A 15,807-nucleotide genomic window follows, 5' to 3' on the forward strand; every position below is an offset into this window, starting at 1 on the left:
CAATAGCACCAGAGAGAAGAGAGCATGGTTTGGATTTTAGGAAATATTATGGCCAAGAAATTTATTCACATCATTTCTGAACACCAATTATTGTGTATCCATTATTGGGCTTGAACCAAAGAGTCAACCATTTAACAAACAAGAGAAAATATGCAGATGCTGGAAATCCGAGCAACACACACCAAATGCTGGAGGAACTCAGCAGGCCAAGCAGCATCTATGGAAAAAAGCACAGTCAACATTTTGGCCTGAAACGTCGACTGTGCTTTTTTCTATAGTCAACCATTTTGGTTGGTCTGGAGTTCCAACTGGGTGAAGCACTGAGAATTGTAAAATTTCCTCCCTAATCTTGAAGAACATTAGTGAATCAGATGGATTTTGCAACAACAAAGTACTGGGATGATCATTTTACCCCCAGATTTATTTAATTTCCCAACTGCTCTAGTGTGATTAGAATTTGGTTTACAAATAAATTATCCAATTACTTATCCACCATGCATCTACGCTCCTTATACGTTTAAAGGCCTTAGCAAACCTTGCAACAACTTTTAGGCACTTTCAGTCCACTTCGGTGTGAGAGACGGCACAACATTGTGGGCTGAGGGGCCAGTAATGTGCTGAACTATTCTATGTTCTATGTTCTATGTTCTAAACTTCTATCAGACAAAAGTAGTCAATAAACTTCAGGATTAATTGTCTTAGAATTAATAGCAAAACTGGATTCTAAAGTCTGTTAGTAAGTTCTTTTATTGTCCATCTTACCAAGGTCCATCAAACAGATCATTAATGTCTCTGTATTTTATAAAGATGAGTTAGATTCAGTCTTGTTGTTGTTGCCTCGCAAGCAAATGTCTGCAGCCCACACTGCCAATTTTGTATCTACATCCCAGGGATTAAGAAAAGGTATAGACATGAGACCAGGAATGACTGAAGTCTGTGGGATGATACTGTTCCACTGCAATGACCAGAGACTCTAGTGTTCAAGATTTAGATTTCTATGGCTTTATATGGAAATTTTTGTTAATTTCATTTTTGTAGCCTTTTGAACTTATTTCGTAGCTGTCAAATTACAAAACAACATCTAACATAAAGCTTACAACAAGTTTGCAAATTCATGTCTTGATTTTGTTTCTATAACATTTTAACAAATTTTCTGAAAATGATTAGAATCACTGGAAAATACAAAAATATGTATCCAAAACATTGCAAAAATTAAGCTGTGATTTATTAGATTGGATTTGTTTGCACGGATCATAATTTTTTATAAATATTTTTTCTAGTTAAAATACAATGTTGTTGGTCATCATGAAATTGTTCATAGTTTTCACATTACAGTAAATTCTGTCTTTATAAAAGAACCAGAGGTGCTAAATATCAAGTAATATTTCAGGTTCACAACCTGGAAAAAAGGCAATTGATAGGATAACCTCCTATTGCCTGCCTAAATCATTATTAAAGCCACCTAAATTTTGTGGTGGTTCTTTAACTATAAAGGTTATTATAGGGATCAGTTGTATATTTAGTGGAAAAGTTGTTAAAGTATTCACCCTATATACCAGTCCACCTTCTTCTGGAAATAAATATTTATTGTGGTAGTTGAGGTTTATTTATACTTGTGTATTTATATTATGTTATTCATTTTTTTGTTTTTGATCCATTCCTTAGAGATTCAACAGTTGAAATATTTTACAAAGTATTCTGCATAATTGCATTTTGTAATATTCTACTTTGTTCTATCTTGTTCAATATTTTTGATGTCGTAACTTGTCAATCCTCTCATTGCAGCTGGTTATGCAGCCGCTAAAGCAGCTAAATATGGAGGTGAGTTATTCTATATATAACAAAGTGATCATTCACTGCTTTGTACCAGCAACATCCATTTCTGAGGAAAACACAGATCGGTGCATTTAAAGACGTGAAAGTTTTCCTGTATTACAAATGCTGAACTAAATCTCTAAGTTGTTATAAAATTGTTCATATGGCATAAAATCTGTGTAAGTATTACACTTAGAAGAGGTGAGTAACAAACCAAATCTATCAAGATCTTAAAATTAATTGAGCTTTTTAAATATCTATATCACTATTGAATCTAATAGTTCCATCTCATTAATGTACTTATTTTTCTTCATACATGGATAAGTAATTATTTTTCTCACTGTCATTGTGTACCTTATAATGAAATCAAATAATTTTAACATTTTTTAATATGTTGACTGTCTAGAGCTGCAGCTTAAGATGTACCTGTTTAACAACAGGTTTCTTACTCAATAAATGTAACTTTATTTACTCAGAATAGAAAGGGAATTAAATATGTAATATGTAATATTTAAATATTAAATATGTAATTCCAAAATTACAATAACGTGATTAATAATTTTCCTAACTATTATTAAAGAAGGATATCAAGAGTTATGTATACTTATCAATGTAATAATAACGGATGTGATGAGAAAAGAAAGGCTTTAGAAATTCAATGACAAATGAAATTGTTTCATATAATATATAGTATTTTTATGGGAAAAATGATGCATGTGTAACAGATAAAATACATGTGTAATTGTAAGAATGTACACATGGGAATTACAAAGAAGTACAATTTAATGCAAAGTAGCAATGACTATCAACCATAATTTTAAACCATTATTATCTTGTATGATGTAATAATGATTTGTTCTACTATGTCAAAAATGGAGTATTTAATAATGGTACCCTGGATTTCCAGCATCTGCAGAATCCTTTGTGTTATTGAATAATGGTATATTATTAATTTTTCACTTCGATTTTTCTGCTGAACATATGAAGTATTCCCATCATCTATTCTCTTTTCCATCGGTACCTAAATGGGCTGTCGTCCATGGATCGGGGAGACAGTCACATTTGGATGGGGATATGTGACATGCTACATTATCACCTTGCAGCCTGTGTGCAGCTTTATCGTTCACAAGGAAATTGCATACATGCTTTCTTTCAGCTCTTGCTCCGATTTGAAAAGGAGTATGATTTCAGTGCTTAAACAAACGAACATGTTCTTTGAGAACATTGCATTGATGTATTTTTGATTCAGACATATACAACCTTTCCTTGAAGGTATTTCCACTCAAAATACTGTTTTCATCTTCTTGTTTTAATTTTGTTTTTAGTTTTCATATTAAGTATGCATGGGCTGTCGTAAGTCACAATATCCTCATAAGTAAATACTGAAGTCTAGGTTCAAGAATTTCACTTCCAGCTTTAGTTCTTTCTACTTTCAGCTGGCAGATTGTCCTGTATTTGAACAGAATAAGTTAGAACATAGAACAGTACAGCACAGAAACTTGCCCTTCAGTGCACAATGTTGTGCTGAACGAAATAAATTAATAATCAAATGGCTGACTGAACTACCCTTATGCCTGCACAATGTCCAAATCCCTCTATTTTCTTCTGTCAATGCCTCTGTCACCGCATTCCAGGCACCCACCACTCTGTAAAAACCTTACCTCTCACATCTCCTCCTGTATTACCTTAACTCAGGGGAAAAGATTCTGTCTGTCTACTCTCTTTGCCTCTGTGCTCCTCATAATCTTATAAATCTCAATCAGATCTCCCCTCAGTTTCCTCCGCTCCAGAGAAAAGAACCTCTCGTTGTACAGTATAGCGCATTCCCACTAATCCAGGCAACATTCTGTTAAATATTTTCTGCACCTTTTCCAAAGCATCAACATGCTTCCTATAATGGGGTGACTAGAAATGTGTGCAATATCCCAAATACAGCCTAACTAGAGTGCTGGTGCATGGCCAAGTGGTTAAGGCGTTGGACTAGTGACCTGAAGGTCGCGAGTTCGAGCCTCAGCTGAGGCAGCGTGTTGTGTCCTTGAGCAAGGCACTTAACCACACATTGCTCCTGCACGTTTATAGCCCAGTGGCAGCAGTTGGTGCAGTATGGACAAGACATAATGAAGCGGCAACATATGACCTTTGAACTCAATGTCTCAACTAATAAAGGCAAGCATACCCTATGTCTTCTCTGCCACCCTATCAATCCTGCATAGCTACTTTCCATCCTATCATATCTATTACTTTGCTCCTGTCTGTTTTTACTGGCCCTTACCTTCCTCTCCATCCCTCCACTTTCTGACCTGGTGCTCTGATTCCCACCCCTTTGCCAAATGAGTTTAAACCCTCCAGACCAGAACCAGCAAACTTCCCAGCCAAGATATTGGTTCCCTTCCAGTTTAGATGCAACCGGTCCGTCTTGTACAGGTTACCCTGCCCCGATAGAGGTTCCAATGACTCAAGAACCTGAAACCCTGCCGCCTGCACCATTTCCGGAACCATACATTCATCTGTACCGTCATCTTATTGCTGCCCTGACTAGCACGTTGCATCAGGAGTAATCCAGAGACTACCTACTAACTTGGAGGTCCTGCTATTCAGCCGCTTTCCTAACTCCCTATACTCTCTTCACAGGACCTCTCCCCCCTTTCTACCTACTCTATGTCATTAATGCCAATGTGCACCACAACCTCGAGCTGCTCACCTTCTCCCTAGAGAGTGTTCTGCAGCTATTCCAAGGCAACCTGAGCCCTGGCACCTGCAGGGCAACACGCCATCCTGGCACTCTTTTAGATATTTCAGCAAACATGTTGTGAATGGTTCACTTGTTGGAAAATAAATCTGGTTCATCTAAGAAAGGAAGTGCAACCTCTGGACCCCACATGGAGTCATAAAATCTCGGAATGCTGGGCTTTCTGCAAGTAAAGCGTCAAGTTAGAATTTGAATTGATTCTGCAAAGGTGTAAGGATGCCAAAAATCACCTCCAACTGCTTGAAGGCATTTTATTTTACCCAAATTTACCGTCACATTCATGTCTATTCTGAATAAAACACTCTCTGAATTTCATGCTGGAAAACTTAAACCTATGTTAAGCCTGACTGAAAAGTCATACTATTTACAGAGTTAACTAATTGTTGGTTCAGACCAGGATAAATAACTCACCTCCTAACTTTTCAGAGAGTTTCTGTCATATGTAAAATTAAAATGAATTGTATTTGAATTCTCGCTACTTGTGTGTAGCTCCAATAATATTCAAGATGCAGGATGTCATTCAGGACATTCAATCCATTCCCTAAACATTCCTGACCATCAGCGTAATCACAAGGTTAGCAAGCTCATGGGAAAGTAAGTCCCCCTCCATCCAATGCACCGACATGACTGGAGTGAAGCTCCAAATTTGTGCCTATAAAGGTTAAAGAAAGTGTTCCCCACCACCTTCTCAAGAGCGATCAGAGATGATTATTAATTGGTGACCTTACCAACAGTTATTCCATCCACAACTAGCTACTTCCCAAATACAATTAAGTCCCTTCGCATGCTACTTTCCTTCTGTTGTAATCTAAATTTAAATGAATATTCACAAATGCTCTGAATAAGTAGCATAAGTAACTTCATCACCCAAGCTGCTCATTTCCCTCTTCATTGGCATCTGTGGGAGAGCCTACAGGTTCCATATGGTCCTTATCAGTCACCTTGGAACCAGCAAAGCTACCCTCAATACCTCGGAACAGTCTAAGAATGTGGCCCAGTTATAGAACAAGAAGGGGGTGAAATTGAAAGTTTGTAACTTGAGCTCATATTTTGATCCTCATGCTGAAATATTGGTGTTCACAGATGAACTAGACACGAAGAAGCTGGAATCACTTTCAATTGCACAGTACTGTGCAAACGTCTTAGACAAATATATATAGTTAGGGTGCCTAAGACATTTGCACAGTACTGTATTTGTCAATGTGGAGCAGAGACTCTGTTTGTAAATCTGACGGGAGCCAAAATGTTGAGGGTGATATATATATATATATATATATATATATGTGTGTGTGTGTGTGTGTGTGTGTGTGTGTATACACACGTGTATATAGTATGTACAAACATATATACTTATATATAAATATGTATATAATATGTGCCTAAATTCTGTACATCATGGAAAATTCTGCAGTTCTTGTGAAAAAGTCTGCTTTCTTGATCCCTTCTGGGCTTCTTGCTATCTGGCAAAACAAAATGAAATACATTCCATTCTCTTTGACATTCCTTCTGCTGCATTTGAGGATGGTTGCTTCTTTCTTTGGCTTAAAAGGATCCTCATGAATATCAGCTCGTGGATTATTGTTGAGACAGCCTTTGCAAATCCCTGCCTTTCCTACAGTTAGAATGTGCAGGGAAAGCAGCAGATTCAGTGAAATGTCATTTAATGAAAGGCAGACATTTCACAGACTGTGGTACAAATCAGAATTTCTCTCTGACCATTCTGTGTAGGTACAGCCTGTAGCAGAGAGCATTGTCATCCTCCCTCTTCTAACTATTTGCTTTGATCTGTATGTCCCAGCTCAATCTCCGAATAATGCATTAGCTCAGAAAGAATGCACCTGAGTCCACATCAGCAGGGATTCGACTGATTTATGTGGATGCTCTGAAATTGTCAAAGCCTGTCAGTACCTATCCCTGGCCCACAACATCTTGCAGAGCTTAGCATCTTTAAAATCTTAAAAAGTACCAACATTTTGTAGAATTATCACAACAGGCAATAAAAAATTAATCAATGACAAACCCGGATGATCTACTTAAATAAATATCATAGCAAAAAAAAATCCATTGGTGCTAATAGATAAGTCAAGTAAGCTGCCAAGGGATAGAACAATTGCCATTTATGCAGAGTTTGACAAGGAGCAGTGATTTGTCTGTAGTTCCTGATGAAACAGCAGTAAAATTTGGAGAAGCCCAAGAAGCTCTGCAGCTGTTTGAGGGAGCACAGTCAGGACCATTCAACAACACCACACACTTTCTCTGGCTACACTTTGGGACAAAAGGATGTAACCCAGCAAGGAAATAACTGGGCTGTGGAACTTGCAGTACAGATGGTTTTCAAGGAACAGCCGAAGAACAGCCGGACGTGACAGATATTGTCTTGGGGGCCCTTGGAGAAGTTGGGGATCTTATCAAGATAGACAAACACATACCTGTGTAGAATGTCTCAGAGGATCTCGTTGATGAAGCCATGTAAAACGGCTGGACTGTTGGGAAGTTTGAAAGGCATCACCAAGTATTCATGGTGGCCAGTGAGTGTTATGAACACTCCTTCACTCATCCCCCGGCAGAGGCAAATCAGGCTGTACTTGCTCTGTAGATCTAGTCTGGAGAAGATCTGGGCCCTGGGGAGCATTTTGAATGCACTATTGATCAAGGAGAGAGGGTAGTGGTTCTTGATGGTAATTTTATTGTGTCCATGGTAGTCAGTGCAGGGACAAAGACCCCTGTTACTCTTTTTGGAAAAAGTAGAATACTGCACTGCCCAAGGATCGGGATGGTTGAATGAATTCATGTTGTAATGATTCAGCAATGTAGTTACTCATAACTTGGGTCTCAGGAGGGGATAGGGAGAACAGGTGATCTCAGTGAAGAGTGGTGGCCAGGAGGAGGTAGATTGTACAATAGGTTCTGTGAGGTGGTAGGTTCCGTTTTACTGAAGGTGATGGCTAAGGTGTGGTATTTTTGTGGGAGTCTGGTAATGTTGAGAGTTTTCTCTGTCTCCACAGAGTTATGGGGTGCGGTCAGCTGAGGTAGCAGGCAGGTGGTCCGGCAGATGACCTCCCAGCTCGGCAGTCATCCAGATGACCAGATGAAGTGGGGGTCGTGATTGGAGAGGTAGGGGTAACACATGATGAGAGGAGAGCTGGGTGAGTCGATAAGGAGGAATCGAAGAGACTCGTGGTGCTATCCGGTTCTGATGTGCACGAGCCAAGTGCACGCTCTGACCATAACAAACCCTAAGGGACATCTGTGTCAATGGCCATGATGCAGAAGGAGTGGGGGATGGCGAGGGATGGAGGGGATGGGGGAGGCAAGCTGTGCACACAGAGCCTGGGTCAGAATGTTGCCTGCTGCACCGGAATCCACCAGAGGCTTCTGTGTGTGTAGTGCTGTCACAGTGTGGAGGAGACAGTGAGTTGGGCTACGGTGCTGGAATGAGTGGCTGGATGGAGCTTATCAGGTAGAAGACTCCTCGTCTCCACCTGGTGGCGCCATTGTCCCGGATGCAGCAGGCATTCAATATGTGGGTGATCAACAGATCCACAGTAGGTGCACAAGTTGCTTCCTCGCCGACAATCGCGCTCTTGGGAGATGGGGGGGGGGGAGTTTTAGGGAGCTCTCCCGAACTGTGTGGGTCCTGCAGCCTGAACTGGTTCTGGGAACAGAACTATGGTTCTGGCTAATGATATGGAAGGTCATTTCATTAGACAATTGTCATTTTGGAGGGCCAGAGGGATGAAGCTTTCGAGATCGGTGGTCATCTGCCAGGTAGACAGCATGTCTTTCAAGTGCTGCGAGAGGCCGTGATGGTAATGGGCCAGCATTGCTTCCTCATTTCAGCTTCACTCCACCGCAAGGGTCTTGATTAAAACAGTGTAATCCAGTACTGAGCATGACACAGGTGAATTATCTAATCTGCTGCCCCCTTCCACTTCCCAGAGGATTGAAAACCCAGCACATCTCAGCATTGAATTCCCCATATTCGTTGCAAATGGTGGTTTTACTGTCCCAGTTAGTGGCGGCCCAGGTCAGAGCTCTCCCAGTCAAGTGATAAATGACAAAGGTGATCTTGGCTCTGTCCGTAACATACAGAGATGTCTAGAGCTCATAGTGTAAGACACACTGGGACAGGAAATTGTGACATCATGTTGGGGATCTGTCAAAGCATTCAGTCACTATAATCTGGGGCTCCAAGGGAGAAGGCTGATTGGCACGGTGTTGCTGTATTGAGATGAAAAGTTGACTGAGAATGGCAAGCAGATGGCCAATGGATTCCTGCTACTTCGTGATCGTGTGTTCATGTCAAAGGACAATTTTCCTCAGGCAAGCAAACTCTGCTGAGTCAATCACTCATTCTGTCAGGCTGTCAAGAAATGTAGAGGAGGCTTGACTCCAACGCAGAGCAGTGGAGAGATTCAGCGGTCAACAATAACTTTAATAATAAACTGCAAAATGAACACCCATGAGAGGACCAGAAAACAAGGAAGAACAGATACTAAGCACAACTGGCAACAAGGTACCCGAAGGCTAGGAGCAACTGGTTGAGGCTGGCTGGTTCAATGGGTGAACAAGGACTGTGGATGAGATCTGGGTTTAAATAGGCTGCAGGTGATAAGTTGGAAATGCGTAGCAGGCGATTCCTGTTAGCTGGATAGAGTCTGGGAGGTGCCTGCTTATGCAGGCCTGACATTGATAGTTTCAATGCATACTGATTTTCTATTATTACTATAATAGAGTTATATCTTTCAATTATAAATTTAGAACCTTACAGTATCAGCAAATAATTATTATGGTTTTGAATAAGCTATCTCCAAGTTAAAGAAGCTATATGAAGTATAATAATTGCATGTGGCAAACATTTTCCCTTAATGAGATATGATTTGATAATTGTTTTAAACATTATATTATATTAATACCAAAACGTCCTGTAACTAGTTATGAAAAAAATCATAAGTTTTAATAAATAGGGATTGAACCTCTATTAAAAATTCGCATTTCTTTTCGAATTAACAGTTGGTAGAGATCAGTTTCCAAAATAATGAATTTAGATGTAGATAATCCGCTTCAGAACATAAAACAGATTAATACCATTTAATCTATTTTATTCACTAATGCCGTCACACTTAACTCACACTTTGAGATAGACGTCCTGTAGCAGGGATCTTCAGAACTTTTTTTTATTACCATGAAATATTTTATATCCATGTGAACAGTCAGACTGTGTTTCATGTTACTCTTAAATTAAAGTTGGCATCTCTAAAGAAGCATCTATAATTCCTTGCCATATGGAAGAATTATAGAGAATTGTTTGACCATGTTGTCATTAATATCTGGATTAGTTGTTGTCGAAGAACATTGGTCAAAATACCTAATTTCAATTTTTTTCCCAAAGAATTAAATAGATATATTAAAGTATATGTTCCTATGATTGTATTGTAGATGGTGGCCTGGGTGTCCAGCCGGGTGCTGGCCTTGGTGTCCAGCCTGGAGGTGGAGTCGGAGTTAAACCCGAAGGTGGAGTCGGTGTGCAACCTGGCCTCGGATTGGGTAATGTCCTATCATGAGAAAGGCAGCTTTTTTTCCCATTAGATTTTCAGTAATCCATCATGTTTGATTCCTCAAACTAAAGGGGAAATAATTGATAGCGGAAATTTTGAAGGATATGGCCGAGGTTGAATTACATTTCATATGTACATTAAAGTTCATCTATGATGTCTCAAATGAAAAGTCAGCCACCTCTGTTTATGATAATGTGGGATATTCCTGTCTGTTAAAATAGGCCCAAGATGCAAGCAGAAAAATCCAAGAAATCAGTATTGGTAATATCGATTTTAAAGTCAAAGTAAATATTACTATCAAAGCAACACACATCAAAGTTGCTGGTGAATGCAGCAGGCCAGGCAGCATCTCTAGGAAGAGGTACAGTCGACGTTTCAGGCTGAGACCCTTCGTCAGGACTAACTGAAGGAAGAGTTAGTAAGAGATTTGAAAGTGAGAGGGGGAGGGGGAGATCCAAAAATGATAGGAGAAGACAGGAGGGGGAGGGATGGAGCCAAGAGCTGGACAGGTGATTGGCAAAAGGGATACGAGAGGATCATGGGACAGGAGGTCCGGGGAGAAAGACGGGGCGGGGGGGAACCAGAGGATGGGCAAGGGGTATAGTCAGAGGGACAGAGGGAGAAAAAGGAGAGTGAGAGAAAGAATGTGTGTATAAAAATAAATAACAGATGGGGTACGAGGGGGAGGCGTGGCATTAGCGGAAGTTAGAGAAGTCAATGTTCATGCCATCAGGTTGGAGGCTACCCAGACGGAATATAAGGTGTTGTTCCTCCAACCTGAGTGTGGCTTCATCTTTACAGTAGAGGAGGCCGTCAATAGACATGTCAGAATGGGAATGGGATGTGGAATTAAAATGTGTGGCCACTGGGAGATCCTGCTTTCTCTGGTGGACAGAGTATCAAAGTACTATCAAGTACTATCAAAGTACTTTTATGTCACCACATACAACCCTGAGACTCATTTTCTTGCGAGTATTTAAATTAAATACAAAGAAACAGAATAGAATAATGAAAAAATGCACATAATAAAGTGTAAAAGACAACAAGCTGTGCAAATAGAAAAGAGAAAAAAGAACAAAACAACAGTACTAAATAAGTAAGCAATAGGTATAGTAGAGTCATTGAAAGTGAGTCCATAAGTTGTGGAATCAGTTTGGTAGGGAAACTATTTCCCTATTTGCTTGTTATTATTATCATCTCCTATTATTATGTCATGCTCTCTTTCTTGAGCAATGAGAAGTGCTATGTTGTACCTCCTAAGTCAAAAATTTCAATACATCAGGAGAAAGCATTTTCTCCACTGGACTCAGAATGGAAAGCATCTAAAAAATACATATTTTGCAAAACAGACAGCTGAGTTAACTTTTTCAGCAGCTAGATGTGGGCTCCATTTCAGTCAAGATGGCACGAAGCTGCAGCCTCCGTTGACGTCGTGGCTCAGACTTAGTTGTCATTTAGGTCCATAGGGATGGTTTTAGGGGCAGAGAGGGGAGTTAGGGGTCACGTTAGGATTTAGGAGCAGGGACATGGGGAGCTAGGGGTCAGGTCGGAGTCTAGGTCTGTGCTCTGCACCCCATATTCTATGGCTGGCGACAACATGGACATAGGACGACCTTGGACAGGTGTCAGGCCAGTTTGGGCTCAGGATGAAAACCAGGGAGGATAAGAGCTCCTGCACCATATCCACCGCACCCCCCCCCCCCCGCCTCCCCACAAGTCAGTGAATACCCTAAAGGATCACTGGCTTGGAGGTCTGTGCAGTCAGGATGCACGGGGTGGGGGCTGATATCCCCCAAGGTACACAAGTCAGTAAGTCTAGAGTCCAAGGTCCAGTTGTCTGGTGTTCAAGGCTTAGAATTAGGGGTTCTGTCATCAGTGAGTCCTGGGGTCGATACCAATGATCAAATCCTGAAGGTCAATTGGAAATCCGGAAGTCGAGGGCCGATGGCCAAAGCCCTGGGTCTGCAAGACTACAGGGAAGTTGGAGACCTGATGCCTGCGAGTCTTTTGGAAGCTGGAGGTCTGGAGGCAGCCTTTTCTCAGGTTGACAGACTGTCTGTTTGTGTGAGTGGGTGGTACGTGGATGGGAGGGAGGACAGAGGTCTGCTTTACAGCTTTCGTTGCGTTGCTGTTCTTCTGCTGAACATTGTGGGCATGCTATGTTGGTGTTCAAATGTGTGGCAACACTTGCGGGCTGCTCCCAGCACAGCCTTATGTTGTGTTCACTGTCAATGCAAATGACACATTTCTGTGCATGCTTCAATGTACATGTGATAAATAACCGAATCTGAACGTTCAGAAGAGAATTTATACCTTGTGATCAATTATCCTACTGCCACCCAGATACCCTGTATGTTTTCATTTGTAAACTGTGCCATTCCTTGTGATTTCTCCTCCTTAAAACAGAGCAAGACTCATTGAATTGATGGATTTGCATTGCTCCTTAGCTCCAATGTGGATTATGGCATAAGCAATTCTGGAGATTTTACTGTTCTGTGTCTTGCTGCTCATCACCAAAATCTTTGGTAGAGCAGGAGGAACTTTGGAGGTACTTACCTTCAGCATAATACCTGCTTTTTAATGACACTTTATAGATTTCCCAACATAATCTTCACTCCTACCCTTTGCCACAAGATTACTCATCGAAACAGACCCTCACCTTCTATCCAGAAAAACTCACCCTTGACAGGAACATATGACGCTCCCCAACACCATCAACTACCTGTTTAAAAGAAATTGTTAGTATTAATTGTGATTTATACCCCACCCTCGTTTACCCCACCAAATACATGTTTTCATCATTTTATTTCAATTTAAAGAAATGTAAGCCTAGAAATAAAATTAAGTAACCTACTTATTTCACCAATAGTCTTAAGGAGTGAAATGCAGTAACAACATTTTGCCAGTTGTTTAATATTGCTGTCGATCAATCAGGCTTGAGTTGCATTTATATGTGTTTTACAGTGTAAGTGCCAGATGTACATCAAATGAAATCTTTCAGGACTATTGTTACCACAGCAATTAATCCACATTGTTTTGGATGTAACAAATAGAGACCTTGTTTTTATTCCACAGTGGAGAACTGGTAACTTGCCAAGTTAAATTGCACACCAAACTTTTATTTTCCAGATTCCGTACTGATTACTCTCTCTCTTCCCACCAATTATCAATTAGCCTTTGATTCTCATCAACATAGACTTACTAATGCCCAGTTCTTTTATTGTCCCCTCCGGTGAAGGATCCAGTCCACCACTCAGTCTCCCCAGCACCATCACATATCCTGATCTCCAGCTTTGACCACACCTCCAGCTCAAAACCACTGTCAGATTTCTTCCCAGAAGCTTGCTCCCAAGCAGCACACTTCCTTTGGAAAATTGCAGTACCCATTCAGCAGCATCCAGGGCTTTGATAATTTTTTGACCGTAGGTTTTGAAAACACAATGATGTACAACATAGAGAAAACTAATAAATACGTGTTGCAGATGACACCAAAGCAGATAAACCGGGAGAGTGAGCAAGGTAGTGACAGAATATAGCTCAAGACAAGTGCTGCATTTTCGGAAGCTAAACTAGGGCAGGAGATGCACGTTGTATGGCAGGGCCTGGTGAGTGTTAATGAAGAGGGAGACATTAGGATACAAGTATGTAGTTTCCTGAAAGTAGCCACACAGATTGACTGGATAATGAAGAAGTCATATGGCATGCTTACCATCATCAGTAACTTATAGTTGGGAATGTCATGTTAGGATTGAATAAAACAATAGTCAGACCACTTCTGGAGTATTGTCTGCAGTTCTGGTCACCACGTTACAGGAAGAATGTGACTAGACAAGAGAGGATGTGGAATAGGGATGTTGCCTGGGCTGAAGAACAGGTGTCATAAGAAAATGTTGGATAAGGAGAGTATTTTCCCTGGAGCAATGAGGCTCAGGGATGACATGATATGATTGATATCCAGTGTCCGTTACTCATGGCAGGGGTGTCCAAGACTAGGTTTAACATGGGTGGGAAGAGACTTAAAGGGGGTCTGAGAGATAATATTTTTGCACAGAGAGTGGTTAGTATCTGAAATGAGATGCCAAAGGAGGTGTTGGAGGCAGGATTAGGTATGTTGAAGAGGCATCTGGACAAGAACATGGAATAAGTGGGGCACAGAGACATATGGAATTAACAGGGGATTAATATCGGTAGGCACGGATAGTTGGCATTGATATGGTGGGCTGAAGGATCAATTTCTATGCTGTACAACTCAATGACACTGAACTAGCAGCATAAAATGATGCTGCTTTGACCAATAAACTGAGAAACAGTAGTGTGCCAGATTGTGTTTGACCCACTTCTGTCTTTTTTCCCTCACTCTCACAAACCCCTCCCTTACCTCCTGTAGTCACTGTGACTGCTTCTCGGTGGCCCTGCAGGTCCTTTAAGGCAATGCAATGAGAAATGACAGGGCTTCAAGCAATGAATCTGGAGGCTGCGTAGCATACCACCTTATTAGCTTGACTGCATTTCTTGGGCAACTGATTCTCATTGGAAACAATTAAAAGTAATAGAAAATAAATTCAAAATCATATATTAATCCACAATTTTTTAAAAGTTTACAAACATTTAATTGGTAAGTTAATTAAAACATTAATATTTGTAGAAATAAAAGGAAAGAAATCTTTTCCATGTAGAATGACAACACTTTTTAAATGGGTGAGGTGGTATCACAGGCATCAGTCATTGCTGGTGTAAAGCTGAGGGGCCAAAGACATGGTGTACAAGTTGCACCAGAGCCTGACTACTCATATATTCTGTATTTACAACTATGTGGGATCAGGAAAAGTGCCAAACTTATGAAAGTGATATAATCTTCTGTCAATGGCCAAAAGAGACAGCATGAATGTTTGATGATTCATTAAAAGGTATCAGGGAGGCTTAAGATTATTGTAGATGTAGACACGATTGATTAGGTTTATGATATGTTCATCAGCTATTAGTTTTCAGTGCCCATTACTTTCAAAGAATGAGCACATGAGAGTATAACTGAATTATTGCTATATACAATATCTTGTGATGTTGCTGTTGTAAACGTGCTTCCAAAATAATACCAATGCATCACTTTTCCTACGACCTCCTTGCATGTATGATAAACATCAACAAGGTCTGTGTGTCTGTAGAGAAAATCTTAAAGTGTTATTGTCACTGCTAAGTTCATGTAAACCATCCAAATGCAGTAATTCAGCATAAAAAGCCCCAACAATTTTTGATTATTTGCCCTTGAAGTCATGTTTTGGATGAATCTATTTTTCTCAAAAGTACAGTTTATATGAACAGCCTAAATATAATTAAAAGTTTAAACATTCACTCTGAGAGTGTTTCAAATAGCTTTACAAGGCATTTGATTGGATTTATATCTGTGTCTTCGCTCAAACATCAAATTGTCTTAAAACTGCCAATATGATTTTAAAATTGCTGTCATTTGTAACTATCTTTCAAAAAATGAGCAATTTAAATAGATTTTGCTAATTGCCTGACCCAAGCAATAGAAACATAGAAAATAGGTGCAGGAGTAGGCCATTCGGCCCTTTGAGCCTGCACCGCCATTTGCTATGATCATGGCTGATCATCCAACTCAGAACCCCGCCCCAGCCTTCCCTCCATACCCCCTGATCCCCGTAGCCACAAGGGCCATATCTAACT

The 15,807-nt window shown here is 40.4% G+C and overlaps 1 protein-coding gene across 16 annotated transcripts in view; it reads left to right on the forward strand.

The window, feature by feature from the left end:
• Positions 1 to 15,807, forward strand: part of LOC140187721 (uncharacterized) — a 241,503-nt gene that overhangs the window by 203,113 nt on the left and 22,583 nt on the right. For all 16 annotated transcript variants that reach the window (XM_072243320.1, XM_072243319.1, XM_072243332.1 and 13 more), the window contains 2 exons: positions 1,786 to 1,821; positions 10,004 to 10,111. In XM_072243320.1, coding sequence (XP_072099421.1) covers positions 1,786 to 1,821; positions 10,004 to 10,111 — 144 coding nt within the window. The remainder of the gene's footprint in view (positions 1 to 1,785; positions 1,822 to 10,003; positions 10,112 to 15,807) is intronic.

Source organism: Mobula birostris, chromosome 25 (genome assembly GCF_030028105.1).
Source record: "Mobula birostris isolate sMobBir1 chromosome 25, sMobBir1.hap1, whole genome shotgun sequence".
Taxonomy (NCBI): Eukaryota; Metazoa; Chordata; class Chondrichthyes; order Myliobatiformes; family Myliobatidae; genus Mobula; species Mobula birostris.